This window comes from Salvelinus alpinus, chromosome 2 (assembly GCF_045679555.1).
Source record: "Salvelinus alpinus chromosome 2, SLU_Salpinus.1, whole genome shotgun sequence".
NCBI lineage: Eukaryota > Metazoa > Chordata > Actinopteri > Salmoniformes > Salmonidae > Salvelinus > Salvelinus alpinus.
This window is the reverse complement of record NC_092087.1, coordinates 61,769,488-61,791,948: the sequence shown is the minus strand read 5'-3', so window position 1 is coordinate 61,791,948 and position 22,461 is coordinate 61,769,488. Positions and strand designations below refer to the sequence as shown.

General features: G+C 41.8%; 1 protein-coding gene across 3 annotated transcripts; it reads right to left on the bottom strand.

Moving 5' to 3' along the window:
* Positions 1-6,427: 6,427 nt before the first annotated feature.
* Positions 6,428-22,415, bottom strand: LOC139566084 (cytochrome c oxidase subunit 6C-1-like). 3 transcript variants are annotated; one of them, XM_071386996.1, is made up of 5 exons: positions 22,222-22,415; positions 20,764-20,901; positions 7,303-7,417; positions 6,946-7,077; positions 6,428-6,527 (listed from the first exon to the last, which is right to left on the bottom strand). In XM_071386996.1, the coding sequence occupies exons 1-4, from the start codon at positions 22,266-22,268 to the stop codon at positions 6,952-6,954; spliced, it is 426 nt and encodes a 141-aa protein (XP_071243097.1). In that variant the 5' UTR covers positions 22,269-22,415; the 3' UTR covers positions 6,428-6,527; positions 6,946-6,951. The 3 variants fall into 3 exon arrangements, with proteins under 3 accessions (XP_071243097.1, XP_071243106.1, XP_071243086.1); XM_071387005.1 differs by lacking the exons at positions 20,764-20,901; positions 22,222-22,415 and adding an exon at positions 8,330-8,357; XM_071386985.1 differs by lacking the exons at positions 6,428-6,527; positions 6,946-7,077; positions 7,303-7,417 and adding an exon at positions 18,433-20,513 and having other exon boundaries at positions 22,222-22,381.
* Positions 22,416-22,461: the final 46 nt, after the last annotated feature.

Genomic DNA, 22,461 nt, shown 5'->3' with positions numbered 1-22,461 from the left:
CTTACATTGATGGTTAAATCCTAAATCAATTCTGTCATTAAACGTGGTTCTTCAATAATGATGTATAATACTAATGGATGCGCATTTGGTGTCCAGCTGATTAGTTACGCCGTGGTTTCCACACATCCTCATCTGATCCAGGAAGGAATTTTCTGAATGACAGTCAAGTGACAAACAGCTGTTGTGATACCGCATGTAATGCAACAACAGCCCAAGTGCTGGAACAAAGGTGTTTGTGACGAATGTCCAGAATATTTTGGTGTCTCATTCGTTACATTGGTTGGATTGGTCCCCTCTACCACACGGAACCCCACTAATCTACCGACGGTAACGCACGAGGTGGCTAAAAACAGACCGCCATCCTCTGCTAGCTTTTTCTCTCTCTTTTTCTTATTTGGCTAAAGTGTATGTAAACTTCCAACTTCAACTGTAGATTCAATGGTTGTAAAGATGGGGAGAGGTCTGTCCGTAATAAAGAGATGCTCTGCTTTTTTGACACCACACTCCAAAAACCAAGTTCTGCAGGCTCTAGTTTTGTCTAATCTTGATTATTGTCCAGTCATGTGGTCCAGTGCTGCAAGAAAGACCTAGTTAAGCTGCAGCTGGCCCAGAACAGAGCGGCACGTTTTGCTCTTCATCGTAAATCAGAGGGCTGATATGAATACTATGCATGCCAGTCTCTCTTGGCTAAGAGTTGAGGAAAGACTGACTGCACCACTTCTTCTTTTTATAAGAAACATTAATGTGTTGGAAATCCCACATTGTTTGCATAGTCTTCTTACACACAGCTCTGACACACACACTTACCCCACCAGACATGCCACCGGGTGTCTTTCACAGTCCCCAAATCCAAAACAAATTCAAGAAATCGTACAGTATTATATAGAGCCCTTATTGCATGGAACTTCCTTCCATCTCACATTGCTCAAATAAACAGCAAACCTGGTTTCAAAAAACAAATAAAGCAACAACTCACGACACAACGCTTCTCCCCTATTTGACCTAGATAGTTTGTGTGTATGCATTGATATGTCGGCTACGTGTGCCTTTTTAAAAATATATAGTTCTGTCCTTGAGCTGTTCTTGTCTACTAATGTTCTGTATTATGTCATGTTTCATGTTTTGTGTGGACCCTAGGAAGAGTAGCTTCTGCTTTTGCAACACCTAACGGGGATCCTAATAAAATACCAAAAATACAAAATCTGTTATTAGCTAGCTAGCTAGTTAGCTAGCTAATTTGACGTGGTTCATCAATCAATGTGGCTTATCATGTCTGTCAGCAGCCATCGTAATTAAACAATCTTAAAAACAATGTTAAAAAGGGGATTAGGTTAGCTAACTTCACTAGGTAGGCTTATGTTGGTTGAAGAAAAAAGTATATTAGGTCTTCTTACCACTATGTTTAGACAACTGTACAAAGTTTCTACCGGTAGCTTGCAAAGTTAACATCAGCTGACAGTACATCGGCAAATGCGCCCTTTTGCTTGACAGGCAGAGCCCACAAAGGACGGGAAATTAATCTAAACCCCTCAAACCTGTCAGGCATATATACACTGAACAAAAATATAAATGCAACATGTAAAGTGTTGGTCCCATCTTTCATGAGTTGAAATAAAAGATCCCAGAAATGTTCCATACGCACAAAAACATTATTTCTCTCAAATGTTGTCCTTTGCCAAGATATTCCATCCATCTAACAGGTGTGGAATATCAAGAAGCTGACTAAACAGCATGATAATTACACAGGTGCACCTTGTGCGGGGGACAATAAAAGACCACTCTAAAATGTGCAGTTGTCACTCAATACAATGCCACAGATGTGTCAAGTTTTGAGGGAGTGTGCAATTGGCATGCTGACTGCAGGAATGTCTACCAGAGCTGTTGCCAGAGAATTAAATGTTAATTTCTCTACCATAAGCCACCTTCAATGTCGTTTTAGAGAATTTTTTAGTAGGTCCAAACAGCCTCACAACCACAAACCACATGTATGGCGTTGTGTGGGCTAGCAGTTTGCTGATGTGCCCCATGATGGGGGTGGAGTTATGGTATAGGCAGGCGTAAGCTACGGACAACAAACACAATTTCATTTTATCGATGGCAGGTTGAAAGCACAAAAATACTGTGGCGAGATCCTGCGGCCAGTTGTGAGGTCAATTTTGTTATTATCTGTATTCCCAGTCATGTGAAATCCATAGATTAGGTCCTAATGTATTTATTTCAATTGACTCATATGAACTGCAACTCAGTAAAAACAATGAAATTGTAGCATGTTGCGGTTATATCACTGAAATATCAAATTAACGGTGGCCAACATTGAGAGATATCGTGAGGCAACCCTCACATATCTGAAATTACATAATCAATTGATATTTACTGATCATGAAAAGTGTAACGGATGTGAAATGGCTAGTTAGTTAGCGGGTACGCGCTAGTAGCGTTTCAATCAGTTACGTCACTTGCTCTGAGACTTAAGTAGGGTTTCCCCTTGCTCTGCAAGCGGCGCCCGTGTCGCGGCCTTTGTGGAGCGATGGGTAACGATGCTTCGTGGGCGACCGTTGTTGATGTGTGCAGAGGGTCCCTGGTTCGCGCCCGTGTCGGGGCGAGGGGACGTACTAAAGTTATACTGTTACATTGATGCTGTTGACCCGGATCACTGGTTACCCATCGGCCTTTGTGGAGCGATGGGTAACGATGCTTCGTGGGCGACCGTTGTTGATGTGTGCAGAGGGTCCCTGGTTCGCGCCCGTGTCGGGGCGAGGGGACGTACTAAAGTTATACTGTTACATTGATGCTGTTGACCCGGATCACTGGTTGCTGCGGAAAAGGAGGAGGTTGAAAGGGGGGTGAGTGTAACGGATGTGAAATGGCTAGCTAGTTAGCGGGTACGCGCTAGTAGCGTTTCAATCAGTTACGTCACTTGCTCTGAGACTTAAGTAGGGTTTCCCCTTGCTCTGCAAGGGCCACGGCTTTTGTGGAGCGATGGGTAACGATGCTTCGAGGGTGACTGTTGTTCATGTGTGCAGAGGGTCCCTGGTTCGCGCCCGAGGTCGGGGCGAGGGGACGGTTTAAAGTTATACTGTTACAAAAGCATGCAGTTACTTGCTGTATAACTCTAATTGAGCTAAATGTGTGTAATGGTTTTCATTGGAATAATATGAAATGTGTAGTTCTCACTATGCTCTTCTAGATGTGATGATATTACAACCAAATAATTCACATTCATTTAAAGATGCACTATGCAGAAATCGCTCAATTTCCTGGTTACTAAAATTCTAATAGTTCACCTAATTTCAGTTTGTGACAAAATCAGCAGATAATCATACCACCTAAACGCTGTGAAATATACTTTCCATAACCAAAAAGATAGTTTTTTCAGCTGTTTTAAACTGGTGTAGAAAACAGAAAGCAAAAGATGCAAAAACGAAATGTAAAAACGGAAAGAATAGAAATATCGCATATAGATCAGAACTACCTCTTCTTAGACTTGCTTTCAATAAGTGACAGATCTATAACTTATTTATAAATATGTGAATATGGTGGTGTCGCCCAAAAGGTTACATATTGCAGCTTTAACAATCCCTTAAAGGAATGGTTCACCCGTTTTGAATGTTATACTGTTGTTGTGCATCTTCGAGTGATGTTCTTTCGAATCGCTGTGTCATTGCATGTTTTCATGTATATCTGAAGTATTGGCGTTCAAGCAGGCAGACATCCGGCCTGTATGAAGCAGCAGCGTGATAAAGTCGCTCTCACTACACTGGAAGTTAATAGGAATACTGCTTTTAGATCCTAAAACGCATATCATACATGTCAGATTTCAATAATGGCCGATGTCATAAATCGGGAGGATGTCTTCTCGTTGATCATATTGTAATGAAAAAGCAGGGAGCAAGTCTCGAACCCTCGACCTTCTAGCCCGAAGTCCGGCGCGCTATCGACTGTGCCGCAAAAGCATACTCAAACGGCAGAGTCGATTTCCGCGCATATAAACCCAGAATCGTTACAATATTTTTGCTACATTCCTACCTCGAGAAATTTCTAATTTAACGGTGTGTCTAGCACGTTTCCTATTTGTCTGCCTCTTTAGTCCAAGGTGCATTGCATGGTGCCGTTGCCAGCGATATTATAGAAAGGAGATAGGAATCCAGACTGTCAACCTAATCGCGTTCACGTTGTCATGCAGTTGCTAAACTAATCGTCACGCAATCCCTTCTCAAAGTCAGTGTATATGTCGCGAAACGTCCACATTTTTTCTCGAACGTATGTAATGCCACGATTCCAGAGCTATACAATACTAGATAGCAAGTTAATTATCTCACATCCCGGAAAATATTTGTAATGTTGTACTTCTTGTTGACGAAATTCGTGCTAATGTTGTTTTTTTGATCTAGCGCCCAAAAGACTCCCATTCAGAACTTGAAGGAGAGCACGGTTCATTAACGTAGAATGGGAAACGTTTCCCATCTCCTCAAAACTATATCTGCAGTTGCGATATTGATCACAGCGACATTGATCTGCAGGGTGAACATGGTGAGATTGTAGACCCCTACATTGATAGTGCAGTTTGTTTAAGCGATTTTAGAGCCAACTAACTACGTTACATGCTGACATTGTCTTTGGTGTTATTGTGTGTGGCTACGCTTGCTTCCATAGAGAGCATTGCATTGTCGATTTGAGTTGCAACTGATTTCCACAACGATTTTCCATATTTCTACCAACCTTACCGACAAAATTAAACATTTGTTCACAAAAAAATATTCTCAAGTGTTATTTGACACTGTAAATTAAAGGACGTTTTTTCCCCCTTTAAATGGCATGCAGTCAATGATTTTATTGGAGCTGGGTGTCCCCTCCCCACACCAGGCAAATCTAACGCTCAGCACATTGTGACATTTTAATGATAACGACCTATAGAAATCCCCTATCACACAATTGGTTTCCATCCAATTGGCGACAGACTTTCATATGAATATTATAAAACCAGTGTGAAGAAAATGTGCATTTTCCCACCAGTGTTTTTCTCCACCAAACAGACGTGTGGATAAAAAGCAGTGCGTGATGACGAATTGCACACAAGTACTTTCACATGTACGAAATAAAAAAGTTCAATGTGTTCCCATCGCAATTTCAACTCTACCTCTGGTTGTCGTCACAAAAACTGATGCATTACTACTCTCCTACTCTGATCTTGGCACTTGTGCTCCAGCCAACAGTTTACAGATACATTGTGGGTAGGCTAGTCTACATGAGATTATCATAGATAAGAGCAGACTATTTGTGAAAACTGCAGTCAAGCATCGATAATGTCTTCACAATAAGACCCTCGATATTTATTGAAAAGGTGCATCAGGCTCACCACCCTTTTTTATTTTATTTCACCAGGTAGGTTAGTTGAGAACAATTTCTCATTTACAACTGCGACCTGGCCAAGATAAAGCATAGCAGTGTGAACACATGGAGTAAACAATAAACAAGTCAATAACACAGTAAAAAAAAAAAAAAGTCTATATACATTGTGTGCAAAAGGCATGAGGTAGGCAATAAATAGGCCATAGGAGCGAATAATTACAATTTAGCAGATTAACACTGGAGTGATAAATCATCAGATGATCATGTGCAAGTAGAGATACTGGTGTGCAAAAGAGCAGAAAAATAAATAAAAACAGTAAGGGGATGAGGTAGGTAAATTGGGTGGGCTGTTTACAGATGGACTATGTACAGCTGCAGCGATTGGTTAGCTGCTCAGATAGCAGATGTTTAAAGTTGGTGAGGGAAATAAAAGTCTCCAACTTCAGCGATTTTTGCAATTCGTTCCAGTCACAGGCAGCAGAGAACTGGAAGGAAAGGCGGCCAAATTAGGTGTTGGCTTTTGGGATGATCAGTGAGATATACCTGCTGGAAGTTATTCATATTTAATCCGTAGCCTAATAATAAACGCCATGGTTTCCCTGAGTCTTAGTGTGAGGACCACACACACATTATCACATGACAAGTTTAACTTTGATATCATGGTTCTCAATGTTTGTGCATACAGGTGTTTCCACCAGCATTTCTCGCATAATTATTTTTACCCAACACAAAAACATCCCATGTCAAACAATCAAATTCTGTTGCCATTTATAAAATGTAAAGTTCTAGTTTCCATCACAGCTGTCATGATTTTTATATTTATTATGGTACAACTTTACTCGCATGACTTCAACTGAAGTGTATTTTTTTAATGCCGATTCTGTTGCTAAATCTTTTTGATTTTTGCTAAATCTTTCTGATTGCTTCGGTTTGGTTTGTAAATGGTGTTCGTTGCAAGACGTAATGAATACACTCCCGGTATTCTTTGGGAATGAAAGCATTGTTGAATTCTTAATCAAAAAGGTTTCAAAACAGTTTATCACAATAGCACAGATGAATCATAATGATGAGGCACTGGCACCCATAGAGAATAATTTATTCACGAGAACATAACCGCAGTGTTCGATGAGTAAATCAGAGCTGGAACATCAGACCAGGAATGCACAATGGGACACCAGCTGTAATACAGAAAGGGACATAACACATTGCAGTATTGCAGCTATAACATTGACAAATTATTATAAAACCATCCACTCATGGTCCAAGAGGACTGCAGCATTCTTTTATCCTCCTTGTTAAGGTTAGCACCAAAAAACTTAGCTCAACAAATCATCGAGACCTTGTTTAGCAAATTCAAGGGCTTGTTCAGTAGGCAACAATGTTCTGAAACATTTTAGAAACATTTGCACTCTTACAGGACAAGTTGAACATTGACAAATGTTCTGATTTGAGCCTACAGAACACAACCGAGGTGTGCCAATGTGGGGCTGGCTGGGACAAAAGCCTGCACCCAATGCAGCCCTCCAGGACAAGGAGTGAAGAACACTGGCCTAATAGATAGATGAAATGATGCCTCATTGATTGCAAAATACTCACAGGGTTTTATTTGCCAGTTGGCCTGACACTTTCAAAAACGCCAGCTTCCCTCATGTTGTTGAACTCCTTTGTGGTGTCATATTGTTTGTAGAAATTGGCATAGGCCTGTTTCCTGGGCTCTGTTACACCGTACTGAGAAGACAAAGACAATATTACCTCATCAGAAGGAAGTATTTACTTATGAATACAAAAACATGCCCGTTGCTGACGATATCCATTCATTGTGATAAAGTCCATGATGGACTTTAACCATTCCATACTTCTCTCCCCAGGGCTTTTCCTACATAGAAAATGCTAAGGTGGCCGCCTTGCTGAAATCCCAGGCCGCCTTAAACAAAAACAAGATTGTCAGCTGACCTTGAAAGCTGCTGCAGCCACCAATGACAGAGCGAAGGCAATGGGCAAATGGAACCGCAGACGCTTCCCAAGGAGTCCTCGCATTGCAGGCTTAGCCAGAGACATTGTGGAATTCCTGGAATGTTCAGAAGAGAAATGACACATCATTTACTTGGTTTTAAGTACAACAATGCTGCTTCCAGAAATGTCCTTATGTCAAGAAATATATTGGTTGTACTTAAAGATCGTACATAAGTTGATTGTAATGAATTTGCTGTGTGGTGAAGTTTAATCAGGCATTTAGCTGCGTGACCAACACCCAAGTCACATTTGGATCAATCCCAAGTGGTAGCTAGCAGATTCCCCTTCAAAAGAAAGGACACCAATCGGATTGGCAATTCAGAAAAACATAATATCTCCATCTGAAGCTGGTGATGCTATTGACATTGGCCAATGTGATCCATATATATTGCATGTAAAATGCCTCTATTTAGAAATAGTCCATTAGAAGAAGTATGGCTAGCTATATCAGTCTAGCCAATGTGTGCTGGTACAGAATCAAGTGCTACCTTCGTTAACTACTGGCAGCTAGTTGTGTCAAAAGTTTACTTACCTACCTAGCTACTTAACTTAGTTTTAATGGTTCTCTGAAAATGTGACACTATCAATGTCATGACTCAAATGTAAAATGTAATGCTAACAAGCTCCTTAGCTTAGATAGCTAACGTAGGTCCATCTACCCTAGCGCTGTCGGCTGCTAATCTTTGTAAAGAAAAGAAAGTCAACATAATTACCTAAATGTTAGCTGCAATTGGCTAGATATATATCTGTGTATTCTGACAGTAAAACTACTACACCAACAACTGAAACATTGAATAGAGAACATATCGAGAGGTTAGCAAACTTAGCAACAAACTAACGGGTAACGTCGACAATTACAAATTGACCATGTAATGGAAAGAATCATAACATTTAAACAACTTTAAGTATATATTGTCTGTACATGTTTAATAGAAAGCGTTTGGTTTCACATTTACTGAATACTTACAAGAAGCACTCACGACCTTCACCAAAATGTGTTAGCGCACCTCTGATTCGTTGATCGTTCGGATTTATGCGGATGGAATATTTATTCTTCTTTAAATTTGTATTGGCGGATCGCAACCAACTGAAAGGCGCATACACCGCCACTTACTGTACTGGAGGTCGGTCGGTTTCCCTATTCATATTCATATATATGGTAGTGAGAGGAAGCCCACGGGCAAGTGGGAGAAGATGGAACGAGATGGATTTTGGCCTACATTCTGCAAATTTTCTCATTGATGAAACATTTGATCTCAATACAGTTTTCCGTTCCCAAACCAGATATATGCAGATGTATGCTAGAACGGGCCAATAGAATCTTGCTAACTCGTGCTTGGCTCTGCCCACCTCCTTGCTTGTTCTGCCCACTATGACTAATCTGTTCCCATTGGAAACGACAGGCTGTGGTCTATCTTGGTTTAGTTATGAAAATCTTTGACGTTGTGGCACAAAAGGAAAGGGAAAGAGTGATGGAAGGAATTGGTCTTGCGAAGGGACAATCTTGGTTTTTACGAGATACATTAATGGAAACAAAAATGTGCTTATTGGTCTTAATTCAAAGGTTAAGGTTAGGTTTAAAATCTAATTTTAAGAAGATTGTAGAAATATGCAGGGTTTATGACTTTGTGGCTGCTAGTGAAGACCGACAATCTTGCAGAAGGAATACTACGGGGAAAATCCAGGACTCGAGAAATATCCATGATGGAAGTATCCGCGCACAAGAATGATCATCAGAGATGCCCTAGTGATTCCTGCTTATATTCTTTATGGTGCAATAAACTAACATAAAATATATCAGTGTACCTGATGATGACATTGCTCTTGCACACGTTGCTCTTGCACACACACCTGGTCATGCTACTGATCCCATGCTGCTGTTCTGTCTGCAGCTGGACCCCTGACCTGACTTTACTGGGCATGCTACCTTGCTGAAAAGTCATATGACTTTAGAATCTTCAAGTGTTGTAAGTTTTTTGTTCTGTTGTCATTCATCCAGCATGGATGACTCCTATTGACAAAGTATTGGCTCCATCGAAATTCTCGGACACAAAATCCCAATGTGCCAATGGCTTATTAACAGTGCTGTCACAATGCATATGATGTAGGCCTATGCATTTGTAGGCCAATTAGCTAGCACATTTGGTTCCTTGGAGATTATGGGAACAGATGTTTTTGGTTTTCCATTGGTTCTGGGAACGAAGCCATATGTTTCCTGACCGGTAAAACTGAACGTTTTTTAAATGTTCTGAGAACAGAAGTGAAAATCTTGCCTGTTCTGGGAACGTACATTTTTAGATTGCAGGGAGGTTCTGATAACATTTCACTATGGTTCCCTGAAAGTTGTCCTGGAAGGTTTTATTAACGTTCTGAGAATGAAAATTATAGGTTATTTGAAGGTAATTAAATAATGTTCAGAGGACATTCTCCAAATTTTATGAGTGTTTTCAATTACATTTAAAGGTTATTTGGAGGTTTTTTAACTTCTTATGGATGGCGGGGCAGTATTGAGTAGCTTGGATGAATAAGGTGCCCAGAGTAAACTGCCTGCTACTCAGGCCCAGAAGCTAAAATATGCATATTATTAGTAGATTTGGATAGAAAACACTCTGAAGTTTCTAAAACTTTTTGAATGATGTCTGTGAGTATAACAGAACTCATATGGCAGGGCAAAAACCTGAGAAAAAATCCAACCAGGAAGTGGGACTGAGGTTTGTATTTGGCTATCCAAGAAACAGTGTAAATTTGGTCCGATTGCAGTTCCCAAGGCTTCCACTAGATGTCAACAGTCTTTAGAACCTTGTTTCAGGCTTCTACTGTGAAGGGGGAGCGAATAAGAGCTGTTTGACTAAGAGGTCTGGCAGAATGCCATGAGCTAAATCATGCGCACGGCCGTGAGAGCGAGCTGCGTTCCTTTTCATTTCTAAAGACAAAGGAATTGTCCGGTTGAAACATTATTGAAGATTTATGTTAAAAACATCCTAAAGATTGATTCTATACATCGTTTGACATGTTTTTAGGAACTGTAATATAACTATTTTTTCTGGACTAAGTGCCTGCGCCTCGTGAATTTGGATTTGTGAACTAAACGCGCGAACAAAAAGTAGGTATTTGGACATAAATGATGGACTTTATCGAACAAAACAAACATTTATTGTGGAACTGGGATTCCTGGGAGTGCATTCCGATGAAGATCATCAAAGGTAAGTGAATATTTACAATGCTATTTCTGACTTCTGTTGACTCCACAACATTGCGGGTATCTGTGTGACTTGTTTTGGTTGCCTGAGCGCTGTATTCAGATTATTGCATGGTGTGCTTTTTCCGTAAAGCTTTTTTGAAATCTGACACAGCGGTTGCATTAAGGAGAAGTATATCTTTAATTCCATGCATAACACTTGTATTTTGATCAACATTTATAATGAGTATTTCTGTAAATTGATGTGGATCTCTGCAAAATCACTGGGTGTTTTGGAAGCAAAACATTACTGAACATAACGCGCCAATGTAAACTGAGATTTTTGGATATAAATATTAACTTTATCGAACAAAACATACATGTATTGTGTAACATGAAGTCCTACTAGTATCATCTGATGAAGAACATCAAAGGTTAGTGATTAATTTGATCTCTATTTCTGCTTTTTGTGACTCCTCTCTTTGGCTGGAAAAATGGCTGTGTTTTTCTGTGACTTGGCGCTGACCTAACATAATCGCATGGTATGCTTTCGTCGTAAAGCCTTTTTGAAATCGGACACTGTGGTGGGATTAACAACAAGTGTATCTTTAAAATGGTGTTTAATACTTGTATGTTTGAGGAATTTTAATATTGAGATTTCTTTTGTTTGAATTATGGCGCCCTGCACTTTCACTGGCTGGTGTCAAATCGATCCCGTTAACGGGATTTCAGCCCATCTCATCCCTAAGAAGTTTTAATAACCTTTACTGAATGTTTCAATAAGACTTTTAATAACTGTGGTATCCTATGGAACGCCGTTTGGGTCTTTGCGTGTCAAAAAGATACACGTCAAATAACACTCTTTGACGTGTCAAATAACACTATTTGATGCGTCAAATAACAATATGTAAACTATATGCAAATGTTGGCCAATCACTATATGAAAAACCTCTCATTCATCATCACCAACAAACGACTAAGTTTATTACGTTTGCAATCGCAACAAATAATCTGCTCAGACCTCAACCAAGGAGCATCAAAAGTCGTGCTATAAATTCTCAGACAACACAAAAATTCCTTGATGCCCTTCCAGACTCCTTCTGCCTACCCAAGGACGTCAGAGGACAAAAATCAGTTAACCACCTAACTGAGGAACTCAATTTAACCTTGCGCAATACCCTAGATGCAGTTGCACCCCTAAAAACGAAAAACATTTGTCATAAGAAACTAGCTCCCTGGTATACAGAAAATACCCGAGCTTTGAAGCAAGCTTCCAGAAAATTGGAACGGAAATGGCGCCACACCAAACTGGAAGTCTTCCGACTAGCTTGGAAAGACAGTACCGTGCAGTACCGAAGAGCCCTCACTGCTGCTCGATCATCCTACTTTTCCAACTTAATTGAGGAAAATAAGAACAATCCAAAATTTATTTTTGATACTGTTGCAAAGCTAACTAAAAAGCAGCATTCCCCAAGAGAGGATAGCTTTCACTTCAGCAGTAATAAATTCATGAACTTCTTTGAGGAAAAGATCATGATCATTAGAAAGCAAATTATGGACTCCTCTTTAAATCTGCGTATTCCTCCAAAGCTCAATTGTCCTGAGTCTGCACAACTCTGCCAGGACCTAGGATCAAGGGAGACACTCAAGTGTTTTAGTACTATATCTCTTGACACAATGATGAAAATAATCATGGCCTCTAAACCTTCTAGCTGCATACTGGATCCTATTCCTACTAAACTACTGAAAGAGCTGCTTCCTGTGCTTGGCCGTCATATGTTGAACATAATAAACGGCTCTCTATCCACCGGATGTGTACCAAACTCACTAAAAGTGGCAGTAATAAAGCCTCTCTTGAAAAAGCCAAACCTTGACCCGGAAAATATAAAAAACTATCGGCCTATATCGAATCTTCCATTCCTCTCAAAAATTTTAGAAAAAGCTGTTGCGCAGCAACTCACTGCCTTCCTGAAGACAAACAATGTATACGAAATGCTTCAGTCTGGTTTTAGACCCCATCATAGCACTGAGACTGCACTTGTGAAGGTGGTGAATGACCTTTTAATGGCGTCAGACCGAGGCTCTCCATCTGTCCTCGTGCTACTAGACCTTAGTGCTGCCTTTGACACCATCGATCACCACATTCTTTTGGAGAGACTGGAAACCCAAATTGGTCTACACGGACAAGTTCTGGCCTGGTTTAGATCTTACCTGTCGGAAAGATATCAGTTTGTCTCTGTGAATGGTTTGTCCTCTGACAAATCAACTGTACATTTCGGTGATCCTCAAGGTTCCGTTTTAGGACCACTATTGTTTTCATTATATATTTTACCTCTTGGGGATGTTATTCGAAAACATAATGTTAACTTTCACTGCTATGCGGATGACACACAGCTGTACATTTCAATGAAACATGGTGAAGCCTCAAAATTGCCCTCGCTAGAAGCCTGTGTTTCAGACATAAGGAAGTGGATGGCTGCAAACTTTCTACTTTTAAACTCGGACAAAACAGAGATGCTTGTTCTAGGTCCCAAGAAACAAAGAGATCTTCTGTTAAATCTGACAATTAATCTTGATGGTTGTAAAGTCGTCTCAAATAAAACTGTGAAGGACCTCGGCGTTACTCTTGACCCTGATCTCTCTTTTGACGAACATATCAAGACTGTTTCAAGGACAGCTTTTTTCCATCTACGTAACATTGCAAAAATCAGAAATTTTCTGTCCAAAAATGATGCAGAAAAATTAATCCATGCATTTGTTACTTCTAGGTTAGACTTCTGCAATGCTCTACTTTCCGGCTACCCGGATAAAGCACTAAATAAACTTCAGTTAGTGCTAAATACGGCTGCTAGAATCCTGACTAGAACCAAGAAATTTGATCATATTACTCCAGTGCTAGCCTCCCTACACTGGCTTCCTGTTAAGGCAAGGGCTGATTTCAAGGTTTTACTGTTAACCTATAAAGCGTTACATGGGCTTGCTCCTACCTATCTTTCCGAGTTGGTCCTGCCGTACATACCTACACGTACGCTACGGTCACAAGACGCAGGCCTCCTAATTGTCCCTAGAATTTCTAAGCAAACAGCGGGAGGCAGGGCTTTCTCCTATAGATCTCCATTTTTATGGAATAGTCTGCCTACCCATGTGAGAGACGCAGACTCGTTCTCAACCTTTAAGTCTTTACTGAAGACTTATCTCTTCAGTAGGTCATATGATTGAGTGTAGTCTGGCCCAGGAGTGTGAAGGTGAACGGAAAGGCTCTGGAGCAACGAACCGCCCTTGCTGTCTCTGCCTGGCCGGTTCCCCTCTCTCCACTGGGATTCTCTGCCCCTAACCCTATTACAGGGGCTGAGTCACTGGCTTACTGGTGCTCTTTCATGCCGTCCCTAGGAGGGGTGCGTCACTTGAGTGGGTTGAGTTACTGACGTGATCTTCCTGTCTGGGTTGGCGCCCCCCCTTGGTTTGTGCTGTGGTGGAGATCTTTGTGGGCTATACTCGGCCTTGTCTCAGGATTGTAAGTTGGTGGTTGAAGATATCCCTCTAGTGGTGTGGGGGCTGTGCTTTGGCAGAGGGGGTGGGGTTATATCCTTCCTGTTTGGCCCTGTCCGGGGGTATCATCGGATGGGGCCACAGTGTCTCCTGACCCCTCCTGTCTCAGCCTCCAGTATTTATGCTGCAGTAGTTTATGTGTCGGGGGGCTAGGGTCAGTTGGTTATACCTGGAGTACTTCTCCTATCTTATCCAGTGTCCTGTGTGAATTTAAGTATGCTCTCTCTAATTCTCTCGCTCTCTCTAATTCTCTCTCTCGGAGAACCTGAGCCCTAGGACCATACGTCACGGCAAACCGGGCATGATGACTCCTTGCTGTCCCCAGTCCACCTGGCCTTGCTGCTGTTCCAGTTTCAACTGTTCTGCCTGCTGTTATGGAACCCCTACCTGTTCAACTCTTAATGATCGGCTATGAAAAACCAACTGACTTTTATTCCTGATTATTATTTGACCATGCTTGTCATTTATGAACATTTTGAAAATCTTGGCTCTCTCTAATTCTCTCCTTCTCTCTTTCTTTCTCTCTCTCGGAGGACCTGAGCCCTGGGACCGTGCGTCGGGGCTGCCGGGCGTGATGGCTCCTTGCTGTCCCCAGTCCACCTGGCCTTGCTGCTGTTCCAGTTTCAACTGTTCTGCCTGCTGTTATGGAACCCCTACCTGTTCAACTCTTAATGATCGGCTATGAAAAACCAACTGACTTTTATTCCTGATTATTATTTGACCATGCTTGTCATTTATGAACATTTTGAAAATCTTGGCTCTCTCTAATTCTCTCCTTCTCTCTTTCTTTCTCTCTCTCGGAGGACCGGAGCCCTAGGACCATACGTCAGGACTACCGGGCATGATGACTCCTTGCTGTCCCCAGTCCGCCTGGCCCTGCTGCTATTCCAGTTTCAACTGTTCTGCCTGCGGTTATGGAACCCCTACCTGTCCCAGACCTGCTGTTTTCAATTCTTAATGATCGGCTATGAAAAGCCAACTGACATTTATTCCTGATTATTATTTGACCATGCTTGTCATTTATGAACATTTTGAAAATCTTGGCTCTCTCTAATTCTCTCCTTCTCTCTCTCTTTCTCTCTCTCGGAGGACCTGAGCCCTGGGACCGTGCGTCGGGGCTGCCGGGCGTGATGGCTCCTTGCTGTCCCCAGTCCACCTGGCCTTGCTGCTATTCCAGTTTCAGCTGTTCTGCCTGCGGTTATGGAACCGCCACCTGTCCCGGACCTGCTATTTTCAACTCTTGATGATCGGCTATGAAAAGCCAACTGAAAATTATTCATGATTATTATTTGACCATGCTTGTCACTTATGAACATTTTGAACATCTTGGCATAGTTCTGTTATAATCTCCACCCAGCACAGCCAGAAGAGGACTGGCCACCCCTCATAGCCTGGTTCCTCTCTAGGTTTCTTCCTAGGTTTTGGCCTTTCTAGGGAGTTTTTCCTAGCCACTGTGCTTCTACACCTGCATTGCTTGCTGTTTGGGGTTTTAGGCTGGGTGTCTGTACAGCACTTCGAGATATTAGCTGATGTACGAAGGGCTATATAAAATAAACTTGATTTGATTTGATGTCGAACCTTGAAAACATGAGACCGCTTTTTAAGTTTTGCCAGCCAAGTGCAACCACCTTTACAACCACCCCAGGAGGATCGGGTGGTTCAAAGGTAGGATTAATTCTGGTAGGTTAGGTAATACTTGGCAAAAGTCAACATTAACTGGCACAACTACCTAGTAACGCTAGCTTGCTAATGATTGCAACAGCTACCGTGGTGTGTGCGAGAATGGGCGGCGTCAATTATGCTGAGTGTCATTATTATAATTTTTATAACGTTTGCACATGTCAGATTTCAATCATTCAGGGACGGAATAATGCTGGAGTCCAAAGGCGGCAAACCGGGAGAAGCAGGTTGATAACTATGAGGGTTTGCCTGATCGCTGACCCTACCATCCGGCAGCTGAACAGGATAGATACATTTTCCCTATATCCATGTAGTACATGAGGCACAGTGCGATGCACAGTGCTTGCTTTGTAAGTAAGCTAGGTGTGAATCTATCTTGTGATTAAACATAGACTTATTGTAGGTTATTTTACTGATTTAAAGATCATGGACTGAAACCCTGTTTTATATTAGGATACTTTTTATTAGATTTAAATAATGTTTCCATATCTCAGTATCTTTAGAGTATCCTGTGAGGCAGATTAAAGTGCCCTATTGTCAGGAGGGGTGCAGCTTCTTGAAGGTTTTGGGGGAAACATTCCCCCAGATGAATCCAAATGTAGAGGCCTTTAAGACAGACAGGAGGCTCGTTCCCCTACAAAAAAAGGATTGTTGTCAAGACAATGGAGGACAGAGATGGTGTGGTTGAATTGGTGACTCAACAATTTGTCCAAGGGAGCATGCAGGTGGCCTTGGAGCAGTAAGTCAACTCTGTTATAAATCTGTGAAGTACTTGTCATTACCTCCTCTAACATAAGTATTTTTAATCAGTCCACTCCCCTAAATCAATACACATCACTATATTGTCCTTAACACTTATTTTAAATATACATACTGTCTCTAAAACATAACAGGTTCAAATATCGTCTCAACTCTCTTGGGCTGCTCGAAGCATTGGGGAACAACCCGGACAACTTCCGAGCACTTTTTGTGGACTCCATATAGCCTCCCACTGCCAGGGACCTGCGGGACCTGTTTAAAGTAACCTATTTCATACCTAGCGGTAACCGGCGGTGTTTGGAGAACGACACCATCTGCCACTGGTTCAACTGGCTGGCTGAGGTGCAAGGTAAATTTTACATTTACATTTAAGTCATTTAGCAGACGCTCTTATCCAGAGCGACTTACAAGTTGGTGCATTCACCTTATGATATCCAGTGGAACAACCACTTTACAATAGTGCATCTAACTCTTTTAAGGGGGGGAGGTTAGAAGGATTACTTTATCCTATCCTAGGTATTCCTTAAAGAGGTGGTGTTTCAGGTGTTTCCGGAAGGTGGTGATTGACTCCGCTGACCTGGCGTCGTGGGGGAGTTTGTTCCACCATTGGGGTGCCAGAGCAGCGAACAGTTTTGACTGGGCTGAGCGGGAGCTGTACTTCCTCAGAGGTAGGGAGGCGAGCAGGCCAGAGGTGGATGAACGCAGTGCCCTTGTTTGGGTGTAGGGCCTGATCAGAGCCTGAAGGTACGGAGGTGCCGTTCCCCTCACAGCTCCGTAGGCAAGCACCATGGTCTTGTAGCGGATGCGAGCTTCAACTGGAAGCCAGTGGAGAGAGCGGAGGAGCGGGGTGACGTGAGAGAACTTGGGAAGGTTGAACACCAGACGGGCTGCGGCGTTCTGGATGAGTTGTAGGGGTTTAATGGCACAGGCAGGGAGCCCAGCCAACAGCGAGTTGCAGTAGTCCAGACGGTAGATGACAAGTGCCTGGATTAGGACCTGCGCCGCTTCCTGTGTGAGGCAGGGTCGTACTCTGCGAATGTTGTAAAGCATGAACCTACAGGAACGGGTCACCGCCTTAAATAGTTCAAGTTTATCAGTAACTGCATATTATTCCATTTTGTGATTTAAATGTGTATTTTAAATGTTTTACTGTGTACTCCTCAGGTGGAGAATGTCCTCCTCTAACAGTGGCGATGGTGTTGGAATTTGCTACTGGGGCAACGGCGGTGCCACCCCTTGGGTTTGAGGACACCCCGACCATCGAATTCCCCCACACAGCGCGAGGGCGTCTCGCTGGGCAGCAGAATAAAAAGTACCCAGAGGCAAACACGTGTGCTGTGACACTAAGGCTCCCTCTTCATAGCACCTACAATGCCTTTAGGGAATTCATGACCTCCGGTATTGTGAATTCCCCGTATTGTGAATTCCCCACATTTCGGTGTTGCATAAAAACATTTTTACGATACATAATTGTATCTAGTAGCACTAAACTACAGTAGCAATTGAGTGTTTGAAAATGTAACTGCACATCAACATTTAAGCATTATCTACTTACATCTGTATTGTTTGTACAGTGCATTCGGAACGTATTCAGACCCCTTGACTTTTTCCACATTTTATTACGTTACAGCCTTATTCAAAAATGGATACACATTCCCCCCCCTCATCAATCTACACACAATACCCCATAATGAGAAAGCAAAAACAGGTTGACATTTTTGCAAATGTATAAAAAGATGAAATATTACATTTATGACCCTTTACTCAGTATTTTGCTGAAGCACCTTTGGCAGCGATTACACCATAGAGTCTTCTTGGGTATGACCCTACATTTTTATTTATTTAATACATTTTAGAATAAGGCTCTAATGTAACAAAATTTGGAAAAAGTCAAGGGGTCTGAATACTTTCCAAATGCACTGTATTTCCATATTGGCTGTTATTGTTCACTTAATGATCATTAAAATGAAATTATACAATCCATATTGCTTGTCTTGGTGTTAAGGTTTAGTTTTTTTAGAAACACTTTACTGACACTTCACTAATAACCAATATCGTTGCTGATATTGACTGAAGTACTGCTGCCATATTGCAGCCAACTCATCTAAATCTGATAATTTGATGTCCTACATTAAGAACAAATTAACTTCAGCCATTATCATTTAATTAGAACTACATGAAATAAGGCTTCCCATCCATTGCATTAAGTGACAGCTCCACGTCTGGGAACTGCACCTTCGTAGTGACTTATCGAATTTCAAATGCATTGATCTAAGAACTAGATCCATTAGTCCTAGGCTCTCCAACCCTGTTCCTGGAGAGCTACCCTCCTGTAGTTTTTCAATCCAAACTCAGTTGTAACTAACCTCATTAACTTATTAAGCAGGTAATTATTAAAATCAGGTGCACTAGATTAGGGTCAGAGTGAACCTACAAGACAGTAGCTCTCCAGGAACAAGGTTAGGAGCCCTGCACTAGTCCATCTTCAACCAGATAATTTGAGCTGTCACAATGTGTCAAAAATATTATGTTACTAACCGCAATAGGTTGCTGTTAATCACAATTATATAAAATGTAACGGGGGCGAACCACTATCTTCATAGTTTATTTTTTTAACTATAGGGCGTTCTCCACACAATTATTTATTTTAACAATTTATAAAAATCCCGATTGGCCATTTCAAAAAGGTAAGTTCTGTTTTAATAATGTCCATTCAGAATGTTCTGTTGTCCTCCCACAGCAGGCGCGCTCTGAAGGCTCCAAACCAGTGCTTGCAGTAGGCCTCTCCTGGGTCGTGTTGTACTGAGTGGAAGTCAAATATTGTGTCAGCAGATGGACTGCTGTGCTAAAGCGCCATAGAGCAAAATACAATAACCATAGGCCGTATATCTTAACAGTACCTGACTCTCTCCAAATATGACCAGACAGAATGGGAAGTACTTAACAAAAGTTAAGGCCACCTGTGTCCAAACTCTGGTCCCCATCCGTTTAGAGTTGAAGATGTCTATCGTACCTTTCTAGAGACCAAATCATACAGTGTGTGAAAGAGGGGGAATGTTAGTATTATGAAATGTATAATAGTATTATAAAAATGAACTGATTCAAAGTAACGAGTGGCGCTGAAAATATAGCGTCCAATCCCTCATCCCAGTAGGGGAGTATCAGGGGTGTATGTAGTAAGTCAGGTTGGAGTAGGAACGAGTGGCGCTGAAGATATAACTGCCATAACCCTCTGTAGATTGTTAACTCCCAGGCTGCCTCTGGGGCCTTCCAATGGAATTATTGTCCGCAACAGTTCCATCTGTGTGTTGCTGATGGTGAACTGGATTTGTGGCACAATCACCCATTCCGACCAATAAAGAGCTGCGGTGCCAGTGGTTGGGGGAGCTGAGGTGGTGGTTGGAGGAGCTGAGGTGGTGGCTTGAGAGCTGATGGTGGTTGAATTTGGGGTAAACAAATCCCTTACTGCTGTCAGATTGGCCCTCTGCATTGCCAGGGAACCCGAGACGAACAACTGCAGAGGTGACTGTCATTGTTCAGTCCTCAGTCCATGGTGGTTCCACTGACTGGCAAACACAGCAAGATCTCTGTTCACCTGTGGCAGGAACACAAAGTGCAGTTTTCACAGGTGCACCTCATTGTTGATGTCGATGATCTGCTCCGTCTCCAAGAAGGTGAACAGGTCATGGTAAATGTTGGAGACTCCATGCCAGACATCCCCCCACAGCCGCTCTATCCTCTGGTTGTGAGTGCTCCTTCCTCTGAGGGCACTTTCCCTCTCACCACCCCTGAACTGCTCCATGAAGTCACAGATATGGTTGTTTTCACCACCCGGTCACATCTCACCCGGGATGGTACTCCGTAGCTGGTGATGGCTGCTTCGAATGACTCCATGACTGTGGCACTCTTGTTGTTGTCAGAGGCCTTCAGAAACACTACAAGTCTGCTGTAACCATCCACAGCACCATGGATAACAATCCTCCACCTTAAAAACAAGATACGTTTGTTTTACAAAACCTTTTTTTCTCTTATAGTGACGCCATTCTGTTTTTATTGATATCAGCTCTTTGATCCTCTCATCCAGCTGAGTGTCTGACAACAGTGAGTAGGACCTGAAAAGCTGAAAATGACTAAATACAAAAATAACACAAAAAGATACATCAATCAGGAATGTGATCAAATCTAGAGATCTCCCTCTTCTGTTACAATTTCTTTATTCAATTACAATAACTTACCTCATGCGCCCCTGGCCCACAGAGTGCGACACATTGAGAACATCTGCCATTTGTCTGATGGTCATATGACAATCTATGAGGAACTCTGCTCCTTGGTGATGTGATACCGCCTTCCCACCAAAGGCGCTTGATAGGATACTGAAATAAAAAATACAATAGATTATTAATTACAAAACACACTCCTAAAAACTTTAGGTTAAAAGACTATAAGATCACCATATAGAATATAGGAACAGCATTATAGGCCAACCAAATGTTTTTTTCATTGATTGACTTGACACTGTCACGGTCGATTGTAGAATTAACGGACCAAGGCGCAGCGTGTGTAGAGTTCCACATGTTTAATTAAAGAAACTCACCAAAACAATACAGAACAAAAACGTGAAGTCAAATGCAGTGCACACTGGCAACTACACACAAACAAGATCCCACAAAAACCCAGTGGAAAAGGCTGCCTAAATATGATCCCCAATCAGAGACAACGATAAACAGCTGCCTCTGATTGGGAACCATACCAGGCCAACATAGACAAATAATAACCTAGATAACCCACCCTAGTCACACCCTGACCTAACCAACATAGAGAATAAAAGGATCTCTATGGTCAGGGCGTGACAGACACAGGAGACTTAACACAGGACAAGTAAAATTTGACAATCTCAGCCTTTACCACTCATGCCGTACAAAAAAAAAATGATACAATGTTGGATGTCATTTGCCTCTTGTAGGAACTCCTCTGCAACAGCAATTAGATTGCTGGCCATCTCTTCATCAATCAAATGACCGCTTGCCCACCGAAGGCTCCGCAACATGGTATCTAGCCTGAAAAATAGACCACAGACCCGATGGGTCCAGTGACATTTTATCTGTATTCTTATGGATAGGGGGCGGCATTTTCACGTTTGGATGAAAAGCGTGCCCAGAGTAAACGGCCTGCTACTCAGTCCGAGTTGCTAAAAAATTTAATTATGAGATTTCTGTTGATTGAATTTGGAGCCCTGCAATTTCATTGGCTGTTGGCGGAACCCCAGTCCTAGACAGGTTTTAACAACCCCTAAAGTGTTCTCTTGTCTAAACTGTGCCAACTGAGCCTCCGACCTATGAAGACAACCATGCATTGACAGGCGATGCAATTTTAACTAACGTACTTTAGCTACAATCTAGCTAAAAAAAAGTATCTTCATTCAACATCGCTAGCTAACGTTACTGTACAGCAGTAACTAGTTAATGTTTTATAGATTCCATAGTTAACGTTAGATTATGAACAATTAACGTTAGCTAGCTATCTTGAGTTCAGTTAAATATCAATGGCAGGCAGATCTAACGTTTGCTAGCTAACGCCGTTGGTAGTTAGGTAACGTTAGTGTTATATTATGTAGTTACTTTTTTTTGCAGCTGTTACATCACTCACTCTCAACACCTACGTTAGATAAATAGCTAACATTAAGTTAACGTTACCTGGCTATTGGTGGTTGAAGTCCATCTCTTCTGTCCGTGAGCAGCATTCTGGTGCAATCAGAGATGGTAGATTTACAATTTTCGAGAAATTAAGCCACCATTGTTAACTAGCTAGCTAATTTTACCTCAGAAGAACAGAAGTTGAGTGAACGTCATTCATCAGGACTTGGGCGGAGTCCAAAAACGACCTTTATGCAAATGTTATCATCAGTGACAAAATCTATGACTCATAGCATACGT

Excerpts from the sequence above, each read along its gene's own strand:
- LOC139566084 (XM_071386985.1), bottom strand. The coding sequence starts at position 22,268 with ATGCTGCTCACGGACAGAAGAGATGGACTTCAACCACCAATAGCCAG. Across the intron at positions 20,902-22,221 it reads CTTCAACCACCAATAGCCAG|TATCCTATCAAGCGCCTTTG; the intron begins GTAACGTTAACT and ends TTTTTATTTCAG. Across the intron at positions 20,514-20,763 it reads GTGGGCCAGGGGCGCATGAG|GTGGAGGATTGTTATCCATG; the intron begins GTAAGTTATTGT and ends CTTGTTTTTAAG.